This window comes from Lynx canadensis, chromosome E3, assembly GCF_007474595.2.
Source record: "Lynx canadensis isolate LIC74 chromosome E3, mLynCan4.pri.v2, whole genome shotgun sequence".
In the NCBI taxonomy this organism is placed as follows: domain Eukaryota; kingdom Metazoa; phylum Chordata; class Mammalia; order Carnivora; family Felidae; genus Lynx; species Lynx canadensis.
Genome location: NC_044318.1, coordinates 9,740,278 through 9,760,831, shown reverse-complemented (window position 1 = coordinate 9,760,831; position 20,554 = coordinate 9,740,278). Strand labels below are relative to the sequence as shown.

The window sequence follows — 20,554 nt, the reverse complement described above, 5'->3', positions numbered from 1 at the left end:
CCTGGAGGGCCCAGTCTGCCCTTGCCTATCCCTGGCGGCCTTCCTGGGGCAAAGCCAGTAGAGAGCAAGACCTCTGACAGGGGGGAACCGTCCTCCACAAGCCTGGCTGTCTTCTCTCCACGGTTCATGTCCCCTGCTCTCCCTCCTCTGTATGGAGGAAACAGGGAAGATTGTTCTCAGTTGATAGATCTCGAATAACATTGAATGTGCTTTTCCAAGCCACACATCCCTTTCCTTTCACAAACAAAACACACACACGGAGACATACGTACCAAAACACACACATATGTGAAAGTAGAGGTGCCTATACACAGACATGTCATGGGCACACACACAAAGATACTCACAGGGACAAGTGCGTACATCCACCCATACCTGGGTGCACACACACACACCAGGCTATACTGGGACGTGCACACACACACACACACACACATTAGGGCATGCATGTATACACACAGGGCACACACCCATGTTGGTACATGTGCACATGCACACACTGGGCCATGTGCACCCCGACCCACATGTATACTGGGAAAAACATACACTCCCATAAGGGAACACAACACGCGTGTTTACGCATACCACATACGAGAACACACACGCAGACACCCGCACGACACCCTGCTGTGGACGCACAAACCTGGTGGACAGCAGGAGTCTAAGAGAAGAACAGAGTTGGTATAGACATTGCATTTTCCCAGGCTGCCAGGCCGTCGCTGCTCTGGGTGGTGTGGGGTAATAGAAGCCACTGCCCGATGCCCATGCCCAGACCTGGTTTCTGCAAGTTGAGAATATGTATTTAAGGAGCAGTGAGCGTGGGGTAACGTCCTGCCCAGGAGCCAGACCCTTCAGGGTTACGTCTTGGCCCCACCTTTTTGTGGGCTGGGTGACCGTAGGCAAATTACTTAATCTCTCTGTGTCTCACGATTCAATCATGTGATCTGTGTGACATGTGAACAGCAGAACCGGGCACATAGGGAGTGCCATGTCAGTGTTTTTTATTAAAATCCATCTTCCTAGGGTTGCCTGGGTGGCTTAGTTAAGCATCCGACTTCTGCTCGGGTCATGATCTTGCGGTTCATGAGTTCGAGTCCGGCCTCCGGCTCCGTGCTGACAGCTCCGAGCCTGCAGCCTGCTTTGGATTCTGGGTCTCCCTCTCCCTCTGCCCCTCCCCTGCTCGCATCTGTCTCTTTCTCTCTCAAACATAAACATTAAAAAAATTTATAAATAAAATCTATCTTTCTGGCTTTTCCCCCAAGAGGCCTAGAACCAGCGCTCCCCTATCCCCCACTCACCCCACCCCCCTTTGCTTTCCTCTGATTTGAAGGCTCCAGGGCCCTGGTGTAGGGGTGGCTGAGCGTCTTGGTGGGACCCTGTCGCACAGCTGGAACGGGCCGGGGTCTGACTCAGCCTGGGCTCAGTTGCTGCTGCTGCTGGGAGGCCCCTGGAGAGATGAGCCTGCTTGATGTGGGTGGGTAGGGCAGTGTAGCCCCCACGGCGGGGACTGGGGTCTCCTGACCCTCAGGGAGCGAGACCCAAGAGGCCCCAGCATGTGTTGGAGGGTGGGGCTGGCGGCAGGAAAGTCTCGATTTCCACGCCGTTGGGAAGCTGGCGGAAAAACACAGATGTCATTTAAACATTCAGCTTGCAGGTAGAGAAGTTAGGTTAAAAGCCAAGGTCATAGAGACTAAACGCCTCATCCCGTTACGGCACAGGACTGCCTCCCTTTCCTCGGGTTTATTTAGGCGAGGTGGGTGTGCGCGTGCGCATGTGTGTGCGCACGCGCTTGCTGGCGTGAGCGGGCGCGCGCATGCGCGCGCTTGCCACATGCCAGCCCCTCCCCGCTGATGTCTGCGCGTCTGTCCCCGCTGCGGTGAGCCGCCGAGAGCGCTGTGACAGGAGCATTTACACCGTGGAAATTGGCCAGCGCTACCCACGAGGGGCTGCGGTTTCTCCGGTGGTTGCTAAGCATTTACCCGGACGCCCCCGGCCCCCCCCTACCCCCCGTGTTGTGCCCGCCTTCCTCCTCCAAACTGGTGACTGAGTCCGGGGTTTCCCAGCCTCGCACTGTCGACCTCTGGGGTGGACAGTTCCTCCTGGGTGCGAGAGGACCTTCAGTGGCATCCCCGGTCTCTGCCCCCGGGATGCTGGCGTGTCTGCTTCTCAGTTGTGACAGCTGAAACCGTCTTGAGACATCAGCGACAGTCCCCTGCCCTGCGTCCCCCTAACGGCCTTCTCCCTCCTTGCTGCACCTAAGCGTCACCCAGGTCCTTTGGCGGGTGCTCCGTGGACAGGCCCCACCACACGCCAGTTTATTCAGACTCCCGGGGTAGGGGACCCAGGTCTCTAGGAGTCTGTGTGCAGCCAGGGCGGGGGGGCCCATCTGTACGCGGCCGGGCCTGTGAAGGGCCACTTAGCAGCCTTCTTGGCTGGGGTGGGGGCCGGTTTCTGTCCCCAGCCGCTCCTGCAGACCCCGGGGGCCAGCCCCAGCGCCTTTCTGGGCATCTCGGCCCTGGCGCACAACCTCTGTGCCTCTCTGGACGGGCCCTGCGGACGCCTGCCTGGTGTCGGCTCCCTCGTGAGGATCCTGGGAGAGGCCTTGGATGCCAACTGCACCCTCCAGGAGCCCTCGGACGCTGACCAGGTGAGGGAGACCGGCATCCTGGGCACAGCCTGTGCCACGCAGGTGAGCCCTCAGCTGTGCGGGTGAGGTGAGCACCCCCACCAGGCCTCAAGGCCCCACCAACGTCTTGTTTCAGCTCCAGCTCGTGCTGAAGGCGATTGGCAACGCGGGCCTGGCGGCCGCCGCTCTCACCCCTGCTCTGAGCACTTGTGCGTCCGAGAGGAGCTGCCCCCCTGAGGTCCGGCTGGGGGCCATCCAGGCCTTCCGGAGAGTTCCCTGCTCTGCGGACGTGAGCTCCTGTGTGTCGTTCCCTGGGGTTGCGATTGGGCGGTGGTGGGTCTCGAACCACTGTTTGCGAACTCACTTTTTCATTTGTTCATCTGTCGCGTATTTACTGGGTACCTACTGTGCACCGGGCACCTGCGTGAATAGGCATCCGGGTCTCTGTTGACACGGAGCCTGCATCTGGTGTGAGAGGCAAGGACTGACCAAAGAAACACACAAATAAGCAATATGATCACAAACCATATAGAAGCCGTCCTGTGCTGCAAACCCTCTAGTTCGGGGGTCAGCGAGCTCTGGTCCACAGGCCCCACGCTCCCTTGCTGCCTATTTTGCACGAAATACTTTGCTGGAATGCAGCCGTGCCTGTTCATTTGTGTGTTGTCTAGGACTGCTTTTTTTTTTTTTTTTGCTACAGCTGCAGAGTAGAGTCATTGCAAGAGACTGCATGGCCCGCAAAGCCAGAAAAATGTACTGTCTGTCCCTTTGCAAAAAAGTTGGCTGACCCTTGTTCTAGAGGCTTCTCTCGCCCTCAAGCCAGAGTCTTGACAGACCTGGCAGGCCCTGTGTGCCCTGACCACTGACTTGCTTATAGCTTTGTCTATTTTCCTCACCCCTACGGCTCTCCAGCCACGCTGGGCTCCTGGTTTTCCTCACTCTGGGCGCGCTTCTGCCGCAGGCCCTTTGCATGGGCTGTTCTCCCTTCCCAGAATGCCTTTCCCCTGGATATCCTGAGGCTTCACTTCTCACTTCCTGTAAGTCTTTGTGTATAAATCACTTTGCAGGGGTCTTCCTTGGCTCTTGCACCTGAAATTACTTATACATTTAAAAAAAATTTTTTTTTAATGTTCCCTTTTGAGAGGGAGAGAGAGGCAGAGTGTGAGCTGGGGAGGGGAAGAGAGAGGTGAAGACACAGAATCCGAAGGGTGTCAGCACAGAGCACACGCGGGGCTTAAACTCACGAATCCAGAGATAATGACACAAGCCGAAGTCAGATGCTTAGCTGACTGAGCCACCCAGGCGCCCTTGAAATTGCTTCCCCGTTTAAGTTTTCCCTTTTTGGCATTTATCACCTAATACACATTTCACAGACGAACCACGTTTATTGTCAGTCTTCCTGCACTAGAAAATCACCTTCAGGGGACAGGAGCTGGGTTTATCTTGCTTGTCACTGTCACCTGACACTTAACACAGTGCCGGGCACATAGTAGGTGCTCAGTAAATACTGCTGCAAGAGTGGACGGATGGAGGGCTGTGCTCTGAAGGAAACCGGCAGGTGCCGAGGGAGAAAGTCACAGGGTGAGGGAGGTTGCTTGCTTAGGAAAGGGGCCTGGGCAAGCCAAGCCCTCGAGAGAATACCTCCTTTGTGTCGCACACTGTGCTGCTTCTATAAATAAAGTTTTATTAGAATGCAGCCACACCCATCTATCTACCTGCTGTTACCTGTGGAAAGTGGGGAGCCTTTGGGCTGGGGGATGACGGGGCTCAGCAGTGACCCTACCACCTCCCGTAAATGGGCCGCAGGTGACAGCATCAGGGAGGCCTCCTATGGCGGAGATATTATCAGAGCCGGGGCGGGGGGGGGGGGGGCGACAGGGCCACCTGCTGGAGCCAGAGCAGCTCAGGGGACATGGAACCCCGGGGTGGAGAGGGGTGGGAGGTGGATGGACCCAGGGTGATGGCCTCCCCTCTGCCCGGGCCAGCGATCTGTGCTCTCCCGCCTGTACCAAAGCCCCGAGGAGGACGCTGAGATCCGCATCAATGCCTACCTGGCCCTGATGAGGTGTCCCGGCGAGGAGGTGTTCGCCCAGGTGCGGCGCACCCAGGCTGGCGAGCGGTCTACCCAGGGTGAGCAGTGGGAGCTGGGGGTGGGGGCGGGGCTGGCACGGGGCCTCCCGCTGGGTGCGAGGGTTTGGAAGCGGGTTCACCTCTGCGCATCAGGTGCTCTCCTAACCCCTTCCTGTTCTCCTTTTCTTGCCACACCCCCTGAACAAGTAGCCTCGTGTGCCCGCACGTCCCGTGTATGGCACCTAGACAAACTTGGACAAGTTGCTTCTCTTTCTGGATCTCCGTTTCCTCATCTGTGAAAAGGGATGAAAGCCGCTGACTTCCCTTGTAGTTCTGGCCAGTTCGTGACCTAGTGCCTGGAAGGGAGACCTGAGACAGAGGAGGAACAGTGTCTCCAAATCTCCGATCCCTTCTAGGGTCAGAGAGTACCCTTTAAACAGGGGCCTCTGGGGCTCCTGGCCGGCTCAGTCAGTTAGGTTTCTGACTCTTGGTTTTTGCTCAGGTCGTGATCTCATGGTTTGTGGGTTCGAGCCCCACATCGGGCTCTGTGCTGACAGTGTGGAGCCTGCTTGGGATTCTCTCTCTCACTCTCTCTGCCCCTCCACTTCTCCCGCTTCCTGTCTCTTTCTTGCTCTCAAAATAACTAAATAAACAGGGGCCTCTGGCCATAGTTCCTAAACCCAAAAGCGAAACTTCAAAGAAAAATAAGTTGAACTAATTTTCAAAAATCTTATGCATGCTACACAGTGAGGTGAGTCCCTGGAGCCCCACAGCCCGGGTTCAAATCCCAGCTCAGCGGCTCCCTGCCTGTGTGCCTTTGGACAAGTTACTAAACCTTGCTGAGCCTCTGTTTCTACATCTGGGAAATGGGGGTGATCGTACTAGTGCTATCTCCCTCATAGAGGGAGCATAAACCGAGTCAGTACACAAAGGCATTTAGAACGGTTTATCTTTTAAAAATTTAAAGTTTCTTTATTTTGAGAGAGAGAGAGAACGCATGTACCTGTGCACGAGAGAGGGAGACACAGAATCCCAAGCAGGCTCCTCGCTGTCAGCGTAGAGCCCAACGTGGGGCTTGAACTCACGAACCGCCAGATAATGACCTGAGCCAAGACCGAGAGGCAGAATCTTAACCGACTGAGCCACCCAGGTGCCCCTTTCCACCCCCCCCCCCCCCCTTTTTGAAGGGTGTACACATTTAAAAGTCTGTCGTGCTGTTAGGTTACCTTCTAAAGAAGTGACATCCCCCCGAAAGGAATACAAAGGGTACTGCTAGAAGATGTAACTGTTCGTTGGTGGTATCGGGTGGGATGGGATGGGATGTGAGTGGGAGGTGGGGAGAGGCGGCGGTTTTGGTCAAGAAGGCCATTAACCCAATTCCCCTCACCGAGGAATCAGGGAAGGGGCTCAGCCTTGATGGAGACCCTGGGGTAGCAGGCCTGTGTATTGCCCCCTGGGAAGAAAAGCCAGCCTCCACTCTGATCCATGGCGGATTGTTCTAGAAGCTCTCTGCCGGGCATTCTGAGAGCCTGGGACAACCAAGCAGATTGGGGGCTCCCATTTAGACTCTAATATCCTTCATCGGAATCTTTCCCCTGGGCGATCTCATGTAATCTTTACTTTTCCAGAGAGCCTGGGGATCCCTATCCCGAATTGCACGTCACCCCTTTCCCAACCCTGAAAGATACTCATTTCTCTGGGCCCAGGCTTCCTCTTGACTGGTCTGCACCAGCAGCCCTGGGAGATGGGTTGTGATGCTTCATTTTGCAGATGAGGAAACTGGGCCTCAGAGAGGTAGAGTAACCAGCCTAAGGTCACACAGCTCGTGAGTGGTGGACGTGAGATTCAGACTTGGGTCTGACTGTCAACCCAGAGCTTTCCCCACAGTGTCCCCCTCTCCCTTCCGGAAGGCACGTCAGGATGGTGTGCGCGGGCTGGATTGACAAGTCCCATGAAAGCACCGCTGTTGGCCGTGATTTCTTGAAATAAAATACGGATAGCTGGGCTCCTGAGAAGCCCCTTGGCTTGTGGAAGTGGCAGGACTTGGGCTACAGGCTCCGGTGGGGTGGGGGGAGGGAGTCTGTTCTCTGGGCTGAGCCAGCTCCAGATCCATCCCTCCCCTCCCCTCCCCTCCCCTCCCCTCCCCTCCCCTCCCTCCCCTCCCCTCCCCTCCCCTCCCTGTTGGCTGTGACTGGACTCCAGTGGGTTCCTTTGTGTGGAGTCACCTGCTGCAGCTGCTGGAGACCGACGACCCTCTGAAGCGCACTCTCCGGGAGACCCTCCCTGAGGACATCCTCAGCCAGGAGTTCCATCCGGAGGCCTGGAAACACTCATCCTATTCTGACGTCACCTTTCGCTCAGGTATGGCCATCCTGGGCAGCCGCTGCCCCGCTCTGGGGCCATGAAGCCCTGGGGGACCTGGGAGCTCTAACCCCCGAGGACACGTGGATCGAAGACACTCTTTCCCAGTTGTCACCTGTTTATATGCCACCTGCTTGATTTTTTTGCTCTGTTCCCACCCACCTGCCATTTTTGTTGGAAGAAGTCTAAACTCATCAACTATTAGCCAGTTCATAGCATGCAATGGAGTATTTCTGTCTTTTCTCTAAACTGGTTCTTTTTTAACTTGCATTTATTTCAAAAGGAATCTATTACTACCGTTAATAAAAAAAAAAAATCAGTTTAACTCTGTAAACGCAAGGTAATCCGGAAAAGGAATACAGTGCTGATGAAATAGTGGAAGATTGGCTCTGTTACCTGCCTGTGCATTGGGGACCTGTTTTCCCCCGTGTTAAAAGGCACTAAACGGAGGCTGTCACCATCTTGTCGTAATTAAACAGAGCATCCAAAAGGAAACCCCGTTCTAGCTTGGGTACCTCTACTCCCTCGGCCGCTCCCGAAGTCTCTGGGTAGAAAGTGGGGTGCCCATCTGTCAGCAGGGGTGTCCTGATCTTTTCTGGGGCTTTGATGAGGCTAAAGGCAGAGACACCTGTCCTGCTGGAGAGGACGTGCCCCATCTTGCCTTGTCTTAGGCTGTGGCCCCTCGGTGGCCGGACTCTACTCTGTGACAGGTACAGAGTGTGCTGATCCTCTCTCTTGGTTCTCCTAGTGTCTGGCAGCCTGGGAGCCAACCTGGAGCGGACGCTTCTCTTTTCTCCAGCCTCCTTCCTCCCCCGTTCCGCCATGACTAACCTGACCATCCACGCCCTAGGTCATGCCTTCAACTTCCTGGAGGTGAGAGGGGGCCCACTCTAGTCGCCTTGGGGCCTCTTCTAGAAGGCCAGGAGTTATCCCATCCATCCATTTTTCCATATATCACCTCTTGAATCTATTGATCCACCCCTCAGTCTTGTACCCCCTGGTCCTTACATCCATCCACCCACACGTACATACATCTGTCCATCCACTCGATCCCTCCCTCTCACCCATCTCTCTTCTCCCTCTCATCTCTGTACCTTCCCACCCATCTGTCCATCTACCCTCTCACCTACCCATCTAGTCACCTGTTCTCCCAGTCAGCCACCTACCTACCCATCCATGTATCCATCCACACACCTACCCGTTCATACCTCTGTATGTTCGTCTACCTTCATCTGTCGTCCATCCATCTATCTATCTGTTTATATAGCCTCTCACCCATTTCTCCACCAACTTCTCACCCCTGCATCTATTCACCCAGCCTCCTAGTCATCCACATACACTCCTGTGCACCCGTTCACACACCTGTCCACGTATTCACACTTATATACATCTGTATATCTGTCATCAGTCCAGCCTCCCATCCATTCCATCCATCCATCCATCCATTCTTCTCCTCCATCTTTTCACTAATGCGCCATTATCCCCATCTCTCCATTTACCCTCTTTCCCATCCATCCATCCATCCATCCATCCGTTCTTCTCTCTCACCCACCCATCTGTCTGTTCACCTATCTACCTACCACAGCTTCATTTTTCTCACTCATCTATCCATCCTTCCATTCAATCTGTCCATCTTCCATTTCCATCTACGCCCATTCGTCTATCCGTCCATCCATATATTCATATTTATCTACCCGCCTGTCATCCATTGCACAAATATCTCTCTTCTACGTGACTTGTGCCAGGTGCTGTACTAGGCTCTGAGAATCTGATGATCAACAGGTAAGATAAGATCCCTGCCCACAGAGGTAAACGGATAAAAAATGAGTAAACGTATTGATAAAACAGTGGCAACTTTTGAGTATTGTGTTCGGGAAGGCGAAGTTTGAGCTGTGACCTAAAGGGGGAGCTTGAGCAGCCTAGTGAAGAGCTAGGGTAAGAGCATCCCAGACAGAGGCACCAGTATGTGCAAAGGTCCTGAGACAAGAAAGGACTTGGTATGTTCAAGGAGCAGAAGTAGACCAGTAGAGTGAGAGAGATGTAAGATGGGTGTGCAGAGAGGAGCAGGGCCACATCGTGGAAGAGTTCTTTAAAAAAATTCGTTTTATGTTTTTATATTATTTTTGAGAGAGAGAGCGCCAGTGGAGGAGGGGCAGACAGAGAGGGAGGCAGAATTGGAAGCAGGCTCCAGGCTCTGAGCTGTCAGCACAGAGCCCAACGTGGGGCTCGAACTCGTGAGTGGCGAGATCGTGACCTGAGCTGAAATTGGACGCTTAACTGACTGAGCCATTCAGGCGCCCCTCACATCCATCACATTTTAAGAACCAACTAAGCCAGGCGTATTAGCGTTCTCTCGAGAAACAGAACCAGTAGCACATAGGTACCTCTAGAAAGAGATTTATTGTAAGGAATTGGCCCACCCGATTATGGAGGCTGACACTTCCAAGGTCTGCGGTCAGCAAGCTTTAAAGCCGATGGTGTTGTTCTAGTCGGAGCCTGAGGGCCTGAGAGCCTTTTATTTTAGAGGCTTGAGACCTGGGAAAAGCCGATGTTTGAGGTTAGGCTGAAGGCGGGGAAAAGGTGATGTCCCAGCTTGAGGCAGTCAGGCAGAATTACCCTGTAGTTGTTGATTGCCTTTTGTTTCATTCATGCCTTCGACTGATGGGATGTGGCCCACCTACATTATCGGGGCACTCTGCTTGGCTCAGTCTATTGATTTAAATGTTAGGGGCACCTGGGTGGTTCATTCAGTTGAGTGTCTGACTCTCGGTTTGGGCTCAGATCATAATCCCAGGGCTATGGGATTGAGCCCCGCATCAGGCTCTAAGCTGAGAGTGGAGGCTGCTTAAGAGTCTCCTTCTCCCTCTGCCTCCTCCCCCTGCTCTTGTGTGCACATGTGCTTGCTCTCTCTCTCTCTTCCTGTCTCTCTTAAATATATCTATGTATATAATATCTATATTTATCGATATAGATATAGATATTATATATGCAGATAGATATAGATGAATGTTAAATCCATCCAAAACCACTCTCACAGAAACACCCCAAGTTGTGTGTGACCAAATATTTCAGCACCCCATGGCTCAGTCAAATCAACACAAAAATTACCCATCACACCAGGCCTTCAGCATGCCTAGTGCATGAGACACGGGATCCTGCTCTCACGGAGCTCAGGATCTTGCAAGGGTGACACACAGATTACAGCGTCTGAGTGTGACCTGGAGGTTTCGGGCTGGACATTGAGGGGAAGGAGTGATAGATTTGGTCAGGGGATGGGGAATGTGGGAAGAGAGTGATGTGGGAATTCAAGGAGGACTTCCCAGAGGCGGTGCCATTTGAACCAGGCCTGAAAGAATCGGTAAGAATTTTTCCTGTGCAGCTTTTGCCCAGCAGGTGTGGAACTTGATTTGGAAACGTGGTGCCCCGGGGCACTTGGGTGGCTCAGTTGGTTGAGTATCTGATTCTTGATTTCAGCTCAAGTCATGAACTCCTGGTTCATGAGTTTGAGCCCTGTGTTGAGTTCTGCGGTGACAGCATGGGGCCTCCTTGGGATTCTCTCTCTCATCCTCTCTGCCCTTACCCTGCTCAGTCTCTCTAAATAAATAAATAAGTTTAAAAAAAAAAGAAAGGTGGATCCTAGGGAGCCCAGAGAGCCCTGCCCAAGCCTGCTGGGCACCCCAATTCGAGCCCCCTGCCCTGCAGCTCTGATCATCCATGTGACTGAGCAGCTCCTCATGGAGTCCTGGCTTTTTCTTCGCAGCTTGGCCTCCGGCTGGAAAATGCAGAGAAAATGGTCCACAGGCTGTTCGGCGGGAAGTCGTTCTGGGGGCAGGAAGAGGAGGGAGAGGCCCAAGCAGAGAAGTCCCCAGAGCCAGAAGCAGGGTCCACCCCACATGCCAGCAGCCCTGACTGTCCGGGAGAAAGGTACAGAAAGGTGAGAGGCATGCAAGCAGAAGGTAAGGGGGGGTACCCGCTCCCACCCTGCTCCCACCGCTCGCCGGCTGAGCTTTTGGCCTGGGGTCCCAGCTGTCGATGACCTCAGACCCTGCCTTCCCTCCCCCCACCGCCACAGAAACAAGTAGCTGGTCCCGAGCTGAGCAGCAGAGATTAGCCTGCCTGGTGGTGAAAAAGCGTTTATCAAAGCATCACATACAATTAGAAAACTGCCCAAGATTGTTGGCGCTTTTCCGCCAATAGAAAACATCCTTATAATCAATGCCCAGACCATTGTCAGCACCCCAGGGGCCCCCTGCTCCTTCCTCTTCTAGTCTACCCCCTCCTAACCAAGGGTAATCACTAATCCCACCTCCTAACTGCACTGATTAATTCTACTTAAAAACAAAAATTAACTTTGTAGAGGTATAGTTGGCCAGTAACAAACGGCGTGTGTTTACAGAATAGTTTGTTGAGTTTTGACATAGGTATGTGCTATGAAATCATCACCATAGTAAAGTCAGTGAACATATCCATCACCCCCAAAAGTTTCCTCGTGCTCCATAATATCCCCTCCTTCCACCCACCCCTGTCCCCAGGAACCAGTGGTAGGTTTTCTGTCCCTGTAGGTCACTTTGCATTTTCTAGAGTTACGTAAATGGAATCACGTGACACAACTTAATTTTCAAAGTGTATAACCTTGGGGTGCCCGGGTGGCTCAGTTGGTTGAGCTTCTGGCTTCAGCTCAGGTCATGATCTCACGTTTCATGGGTTCGAGCCCCACGTCGGACTCTGTGCTGACAGCTCGGAGCCTGGAGCCTGCTTTGGATTCTGTGTCTCCTCTCTCTCTCTGCCCCTCCCCTGCTTGCACTCTGTCTCTCAGAAGTAAATAAATGTTTTAAAAAAAAATTTTTTTTAATAAATAAAAGCGTGTAGCCTTTTTGCCCAGCTTCCTGCATGCAGGACATTATTCTGTGATTCACCCATATGGTAGGCTATACTGGTAGGTTATTTCTTTTTATTGCTGAATAGCCTTCCATTGTATGGATGTGCCAGTTTGCTTATCCAAAGGTGGATGGACCTTTGTGTTGTTTCCATCTTGGGGGCTGCTATGAACATTCATGTACAAGTCTTCACATGAATGTATGTTTTCACGTTTCTTGGGTGGATGTCCAAGAACGGGCATGACTGGGTCAGATGGTAGTTACAGGTTTAATCTTTGATACCTTCCTGGACTGTTTTCCAAAGTGGTTGTACCATTTTGCACTCCACCAGCAGGGTGGGAGAGTTCTGGTCTCCCCCTCATCCTCACCAGCACTTGGTATGATTAGACCTTTTAACTGTTGTCATTCTGTTAGTAGTGGGATCTTCCATCTTTAATGTGTGACTCCCCAGTGACTAATGACGTTGAACTTATTTTCATGCTTGTTTGTCCATACGTCTTCTTTGGTGTATGTTCAGATATAGTGTCTGTTGTTATTTTTTTAATATTGGATTGGGTTCTTATTACTGAGTTTTGAGAATTCTTTGGATTTTGGAAACAAGTCTTTTATCCAATATGTGGCTTGCAAATATTTCCTCCCAGCGTGTGGTATGGTCTTTAATTTTCTTAAAAATTTTTGTTTGTAATGTTTATTTATTTTTGAGGGGGGGAAGGGGCAGAGAGCGAGGGAGACACAGAATCCGAAACAGGCTCCAGGCTCTGAGCTGTCAGCACAGAGCCTGACGTGGGGCTCAAACTCACGAACCGTGAGATCATGACCTGAGCCGAAGTCGGCCGCTTAACCAACTGAGCCACCCAGGCGCCCCTAAGATGAATCATCTTAATGCAGACAATTCAGTGACATTAGTACATTCTCAGTGATGTGCACCCCCCACTTCTATCCAGTTCCAGAATACCCTTACCACCCCAAAGGTGACCCATACCCATTACAAGTCACTCCCCAGCCCCTGGCAACCACTAATCTGCTTTGGGTCTCTATGAATTCAACTACTTGGGACATTTCCTATGAATGGAATCAGACAACCTGGGACCTGTTGTATCTGGCTTCTTTCACCTCCCATCGTGTTGTGAGATTCATCTGTGTTGCACGGGTCAGTACTCCCTCCCTTTCTGCCGCTAATATTCCTCTGTGTGGAGAGACTATACTGTTTGTCCACCCGCCTGCTGAAGGACCTTCAGGCTGCAGGTTGCTTCCACTTCTTGGCGAGCGTGAATGATGTTCCTCGTGTCCTTTTGTGTGTGTGTGTGTGTGTGTGTGTGTGTGTGTGTGTGTGTGTGGTTTCTTTGGCTTAAAGTTGGTTTGTGAGATCATCTGTGTAGCTGTGTATACTTACGGCTTGTTCGTGCTCTTTGCTGTGTCGCATTCCACGGTACGGAGACACCACCGTTTGTTTATCCGTCCTGCTTCTGGTGGGCTTCTGGGTGGTTTCCAGTTTCTGGCTTATTACAGGTGGTGCTGTGAACATCCTCGTACGTGTCTTTTTGGTGAACACATGTGCACGTTTCTGCGGGGCGTGTAGCCAGGAACGGATTGGGTGGGTCGCCGGGTGCTTTAACGTCCGTTCTGTGGGTGAGGACTGTGCCTTCCCTGACTCTTCTCCCACTGAAGGCCACTTAGGTGGTTGGCAGCTTTTTGCTCTCATAAGAAGCTACTGCTGCATACATCTGATGGTGATCAGGGAGAGTGGCTGGGGCATTTATCGTGGGACATGGTCACACAGTTACCAGTCATCAAGTGTGAACCCAGGGCCCAAGGACACAAAGATGGTCAGGACATGGTCCCTGCCCTTTAGAGCCTCTTGGATTAGATCTGGGGCTAGCAAGTCACGTGAATGAGGCTGGTGGGCTAGGCATAAACACTTTTTCTTAGAATCTATAATCCTTGGGGTGGCTGGGGGGCTCAGTCGGTTAAGCATCCGACTCTTGATTTTGGTTCAGGTCGTGATCTCACCGTTATGGGATTGAGCTCTGCGTCAGGTTCCATGCTGAGTGTGGAGCCTGCTTGAGATTCTCTCTCTCTCTCTCTCTCTCTCTCTCTCTCTCTCTCTTTCTCTCTCTCTCTCTCAAAGAAAAAAAAATCTACAATTGTCTGTTATTTTCACACTCTTGATGGAGAGTCCTAACCAAAGATCTCTTTTGCACAAGCACAGCGATAATGGCCACAATACTTGGCCTCCGTGTTGGAGAGGCAACAGGGAGAGGTGGGGTCCGTGGCAGGTTCCGGGAGCATATGCCTCCATTAAAAGTGGCAGCTATTGTTCACCTCTTTCTGCCCCTTGTGGTGGTGGAGGAGGGGGGGAGGCAGGCCAATACTTGTATCTTTCGAGAAGCAAGAGAATCTGGATTTTACGTGTCATTTCTTAAATGTTTAAATGTTGGAAACAGATCCAATTTTCAAAAGGTCCACACTGCGTGAAATACACAGGAAGACAGTGTGTCAGAGACTAGTGCAGATGGGAGAGGTGGGGCAGGTAAATGCAGTGTGGTGCCTGGATGGCGTCCTGGAACGGAGAGAACGGGGCCGGAAAACGTGGTGGAATCAGAGTAGTGTCTGCAGTTTTGACGCTAGTCCGTGTCTGTGTCAGCTTCTCAGCTCTCGCCCTGACCCTGGCAGTGAAAGACGCTGAGCATGGAAACAGGGCGAGGGGTGTATGGGAGCTGCTCGTACCATCTTGGCAACGCTTCTGTAAATCTAAGGTTATTCCAGAACAAAAGGATTGTTAGAACACTCACACCCACACACACCGTACTGGGCTCTGGGCAGGTCAAGGAAAACACATGTCTGGATTCTGCTTGTGGGCCGTGAGTTTGGCAAGCCACGTTCCAGACACCAAAAGCCCTTGACCTTGCCCTCTGGACCACCCCCCCCCCCCCCCGCCCCCACTACTGTCCAGGCACCAGACCTGATGCTGGTCACCTGGCTTCTCCCTCAGGTGACCCGGAGGCGCACGGAGAGGCGGGTGCTGCGCTGTGAGCTGAGCGTGAAGGTGTTTGGGCACGAGCTGAGCGTCATGAACTGCGGGGTGATGGGGAGCCGCGTGAGTCGCCAGTCCTTGAGCCTGGCCGAGCTGGCAGTCAAGCTCCTGAAGGTACCTCAGGCAGGGCTCGCCCCCTCCCCGCCCTGCTGGCCCCGTGGCATTTCCTTTGGTGCTTTAAAAGTATTACAGTACTTCTCAGACTTAAGATAGTGGGATTTCAAGCCAGGCTGCCCAAGTTCAAATCCCAGCTCCACCTCTTACCTCCTGGGGAGTGTTAACTAGTCATGGCCTCAGTTTCTGCATCTGTGAAATGGGAATGATATTATAACAATAATAGTGGGACGCCTGGGTGGTTTAGTCGGTTAAGCATCCGACTTTGGCTCAGGTCGTGATCTCACGGTTCATGGGTTCGAGCCCCCATCAGGCTCTGTGCTGACAGCTCAGAGCCTGGGGCCTGCTTCGGGTTCTGTGTCTCCCTCTCTCTGCCCCACCTCCACTCGCACTCTCTCTTTCTGAAAAATAAATTAAAAAAAAAGTGAAAAACCAGTAAGTGCTCTGCATCGTGGGCGGCACCCGCACTCCTTACCTGACTGACCCTGGGTCCCTGACCTCTGACCCTGATCCTTTTCCACAGTAAACTGTCTGGGTTTGAACTCGGCTACACCTGGTTCTACGTACGTGGGTTTGGCCAGATGATTTCATGTGTTGATGGGCCCGGTTTTCTCCTCTGGAAACAGGGGACAAGGATAATATCCCTTCCTTCCCCCCTCCCCCCCGCCCCTTGTGTGAGGATCAAATAAGGTCGTGTGTGCTCCGTGCACGCCTGGCCCGCTCCGGGGGCTGTCACCTGCATCACTACGGTTCTGTGACTGCAGGGGCAGGAGGTACAGGTGAACCGGAGGCTGAACCTGGCCTTGGAGGAGCTCACCTTCCCCACCATGTCTGGCCTTCCAGCCCGGCTGACCCTAAATGCCTCGGCTGCCATCAGCGTCCGAGTGCGAGGCACTGCCAGCTTCCAGCAGCCCCTGGATTTCTCTGTGAATGGTTACGTCAAGCCCAGGTAGCTGGCTCCTTGGAGCTGGGGGAGGGAGGGGGGCGAGGAGGGGCCTCCCCTTGCAGAGGGCTGCAGAGAGCGCGGGCACCACTCTGGGCTGGACGGGGTCCCTGCTCTGCAGACCATCCGTCACACCAGCTCCTGTGATTTGGTGGGTTTGGTTTTGTTTTGTTTTGTTTTGTTTTGTTTTGTTTTGTTTTGTTTTGTTTTGTTTTTGTGCCAAGAGACTGTAAGGAGGTCCCGGGCAGCTGTGCCCGCTTCACAGATGAGAAGACTGAGGTTCAGTGAGGTGACAGCACGGGCCCAAGGAAGCACAGCGGTGCAAGGCAGCGGGGACTCCAGTCTCCTGCCACAGCCCACGCTTCCCCCTGCTCCACGCTGCCTCTGAGGGGAGGGGAGGAGGGAGAGCGGGAGGGCCATTTAAGATGTGTGGGCACTGAGTCTGGTGACTCCGCATAATCACCCACGAGGTGGGCACTGTCCTCGTTCCTGCCCATGGTGGAGGAGACGGGCTCCAGGCAGGTGCGCTGTGGGTCCAGGGCCACACAGCATGGGCCGAGTTTGCTCAGTGCTCGGTCTGATTCTGCAGCGGGACTGACTCGGCTGGCCTGTCCGTGCTTTCTGGGTCTGACGGGGGCAGTGTGGGCATCCTCTGCGGGCTGCTCTTTGGCACGAAGACCCCGACTGGGGCTCAGACAGCCCGGGTCGCCATCCTGCTACCCTTCATTCCAGCCATGGGCCCCGAGTGGGTGGTCTCACCTGTCCCGTCCTGTGTCTGCGCCTATGAGTTGAGGCCGACGATGGTGAGGACTGGGAGGACGGTGCGTGAAGGGCTCGGTGCCCCTGGAGTGTGGCCAGCGATGACCCCGGCGCACGGGCCGCTCTGGCTCGAGATTCGGAGAACAGCCGGGGGTGGTGGGCAAGCGGGCGCTGGGCTTACGGCCCCCCCGGGTCTGCGGGACACAGCTAGCGTCTGTCTCTCCCCTCAGTGCCCTGCTCCGGATCTCAGCGCAGATGGGCACGGTGGGTGCCCTGGGGCAGGCCGGGCTGAGGTGGGTGACCGGCATCCGGGGCACCGCCAGCCTGGATGGCGGGATCCAGGCGAGGAAGAGTCGAGACCTCAAGGTGCATCTGAACACGCCCGAGGAGCCTGTGGAGCTGCTCAGCCTCAGGTGGGCTGTCTGCCCCAGTGGGCGGGGCCGTGAGCGCCTGCCCCTGCGAGCGAGGGTGTGGGCAGGCGTGGGCGGGGCCTGAGGGCTCATGCACGCGTGTCTGTGAGCACCCGTGAGCGTGTGCACGTGATCGTCAGTGTGTGCGCCTGTGTGTGTGTGTGTGTGTGTGTGTTCACATGTGTCTGAGAGTAGAAGTGCGTGAGGTGAGCCTGTGTGTGTGCAGAAGGGGGTGCGTGTGAGTCTGTTAGGTGAATATGCATGTGTGTGGGAGTGTGTGAGAGTGTGCCTGTCTGATGGTGTGTGTGTTTGCGTGTGCCTGTGTTAGTGAGTGTCCTGTGTGGGAGTGTGTGACGCACTGCGGGGGCCAAGGAGTGGAGGTGGGAGCTCTTACAGGGCTCTCTCCTGGGACCAGCTTGTTCCCAGCCTCCTGGAGAGGTGACAGTTGGACAATGTTTAAAACCCCCCACTTGCTCCTTGGCTAACCCAGGTCTTACGTGATTGTCCTTCTTCATGGGGGTCCTACCCACCTCTTACCTGTTTCCTTCCACTACCTCCTGCCTTTCACTCAGTCCCTCTCCCTCCACCCTGACGCCCTTGAGCCACCCTTTATGTGCTGCTAAAGAGGCCTCTTTATTCCCACCGCAGGACCTTTGCACTTGCTATTCCCGCTGTCTAGAATGCCGGCTCCTTCTCATCCTTTAAGTCTCTGCTCACATGTCAACATCTGCAGATACCCACACACTCCCAGCTAACGGAGGCCTTGCCATGTCCCCAAGACAGACCCCATGCTGCCCCCATTCAGGTTTATCATGGCACTTGTCACCAGTGCTGTGGGTGAGTTCTCCAGAGGCCTGTCCTGTTCATGGTGGCATTTGCCCTGGTGTCAAACTGTGGCAGCTCAAGGCGTATTTGTCCGGAGAATGAATGAAAATGACTTGTTTAGGACTTTCCTCTTTCTCCACCCAGCTCTAAGCTGTACCTCGTCACCGGGGATGGCGTGAGGAGCCTCAGTAATGCCCGCAGCCCTTCTGAGGCCCAGTCCTGTACTGACAAAGAAGGTAGGCGGTAGGGTCCTTGCCATTGCTGTCCCCAGTTGGGCATCTGGGAGCCGAAGGGGCCAAGGACATCTCCAAATGCTAGAGTTGCTCTCCTGCCCAAGAAGGATTTATACCCCTTAACTCTTTGATTCTGCTTCTAGAACTCTACCCTATGAAAACAAGCCAATAAAATGTGCTATGCACAAAGATGTTCACGGCGTCATTGTTTACAAGGGCAGAAAACAGGATGCAACTCAGCGATCCAGTCCTGGGTGATTGGCTCATTAGGAAGGCTTGCGAGCTAGGAATAGGTTGTTACATTTCCAAATGGGTGAAAAATAATCAGAGGAAGAATATTTCAAAGTGTGGAAAATTTGTGCAGTGCATATTTCAGTGGTCAGAAATAAAGTTTTATTGGTACATGGCCGTGCCCATTTGTTGACCTATTGTCTGTGGCTGCTTTTGACCTTCAATGGCAGAAATGAGTAGTAGTGACAGACCATCTCTATGATCAGCCAAGCCTCAAGTATTTACTCTCTGGCCATTTGTACGAAAAGTAAAACCCTCCAACTTCCGGTTTAGTGAGTTACTGAGATATCCTATGACTTTACATTTTTAAAAAATGTTTGTTTATTTTTGAGAGACAGAGAGAGCATATGCAAGTGGGGGAGGGGGAGAGAGAGAGAGAGAGAGAGAGAGAGAGAGAGAGAGAGAGAGAGAGAGAGAGAATCTCAAGCAGGATCCATGTTCAGCACAGAGCTCAATGTGGGACTTGAACTCACGAACTGCGAGATCGTGAGCTGAGCCGAAGTTGGATGATGAACCAACTGAGCCATCCAGGTGCCCCTAAGTTATTTCCCTTTTATTTATTTTTTTATTATTATTTTTTTTAATGTTTATTTACTTTTGACAGAGAGAGAGGGAAACAGAGCATGAGCGGGAGAGGGGCAGAGAGAGAGGGAGACACAGAATCCAAAGCAGGTTCCAGGCTCCGAGCTGTCAGCACTCAGCCTGATGCAGAGCTCGATCTCACGAACTGTGAGATCATGACCTGTGCTGAAGTCGGACATTTACCGAGCCACCCGAGCGCCCCAACCTGTAACTTTCAAACCCTGTGATGAAGGAGATATTTTAACAACATTAGAAAATTATCTGGTAATAACATCACGTTATTTTTCAGCAAAGCTGAAAAAAAAAAAAAAATGGGGCGGAAATTCTCCAAACCAGAGCGGATCTTTGTAGTCATTTTAGGAGTAAGGTCAGGGAGGGGTCCATCTAAACAAACTGACCACTTTAGGCCGGGCGCTGTCCTGAACACTGACGGGCTCTTTCAGTCCCCACAGTAACACCATGAGGCAGGAACTGTTCTCAGTTCCAGTCCACCGATGAGCAACACTGAGGCACAGAGATGTTTAGCAACTTGCCCAAGGTCACACAGCCAGGAACTGGCAGAGCTGGAATTCGGACCCAGGCAGTCTTGCTCGGGAGCCTGTGTTCCTCTACACACAACTGCCCACACTCTTCATGTCTGCACTGGGGTCCTCAAGCCAGGGTGATTTTGCCACCCTCCCCCCCCGCAGGGGACATCTGGCTATGTCTGAGACAGTTGGGTTGTTGTAACTAGCATAGCTCCTGCAACAGAGGCTTGACTAGCCCAGTACGTCAGGTCAGTAGTGCCGAGGGTTGAGGGACCCTGGTCTACATGGCACTGGTTCCCAGAAGCAAGTGGAGAAGCTTTTTCTTTGCTGCGTGAGCAGCCGTGGGCTCCCGCCTGGAATTCTCTAGCTCTCTGCTGCCCAGTGCTGCCCACTCCCCTTTCTCCACAGGGTCCCGCACCTGGGGCTGGCAGCTGTGCACAGAAGTCACCTGGCCACCAGCTGGTCAGCCCTCCCTGCTCTCGCTGCCTGTGTTGGCGGCTGTGACACTGAAGAAGCAGGACCAGGGCCTTCAGCAGTACCTCCTGGAAGCTGCCTATACCTTCCACCCCCAGGTAGGCCCTCTGGAATGGTCCCCCCTTCCCCAGCCAAGTTGTGGGTCTCCCTAGGTCTTCTACTCTGGGATCAGCCTCATGAGGACATGGGGCTCCTCTCTGGAGCGGCTGGGCTGGGCTGGTCCAACTGTGGTCTGCCTCCTGCCTCAGGACCCTTGCACAGGCTGATCCTCTGTCTCTGGCTGTCTGACTTGTCAACTCTGAATCTTCCAGTCTCAGTTCACACGTCCCCTGCTCAGCAAAGCCTGCCTTGATGACCCCAATGCAGTCATGTTCTTTTGTTACTTGCTCTAATAGAACCATGCTCTTTCCCTTTAGATCATTTTCATG

The 20,554-nt window shown here is 53.3% G+C and overlaps 1 protein-coding gene across 1 annotated transcript in view; it reads left to right on the top strand.

Moving 5' to 3' along the window:
* The window catches only part of LOC115504551, a 139,760-nt gene that overhangs the window by 22,958 nt on the left and 96,248 nt on the right, over nucleotides 1-20,554 (top strand). The window contains exons 11-21 of the mRNA XM_030301582.1: nucleotides 2,462-2,647; nucleotides 2,763-2,915; nucleotides 4,612-4,756; nucleotides 6,899-7,057; nucleotides 7,806-7,930; nucleotides 10,818-10,991; nucleotides 14,927-15,082; nucleotides 15,847-16,031; nucleotides 17,015-17,197; nucleotides 18,164-18,255; nucleotides 20,061-20,224. Of these exons, the coding sequence (XP_030157442.1) occupies nucleotides 2,462-2,647; nucleotides 2,763-2,915; nucleotides 4,612-4,756; nucleotides 6,899-7,057; nucleotides 7,806-7,930; nucleotides 10,818-10,991; nucleotides 14,927-15,082; nucleotides 15,847-16,031; nucleotides 17,015-17,197; nucleotides 18,164-18,255; nucleotides 20,061-20,224 (1,722 nt within the window). The remainder of the gene's footprint in view (nucleotides 1-2,461; nucleotides 2,648-2,762; nucleotides 2,916-4,611; nucleotides 4,757-6,898; nucleotides 7,058-7,805; nucleotides 7,931-10,817; nucleotides 10,992-14,926; nucleotides 15,083-15,846; nucleotides 16,032-17,014; nucleotides 17,198-18,163; nucleotides 18,256-20,060; nucleotides 20,225-20,554) is intronic.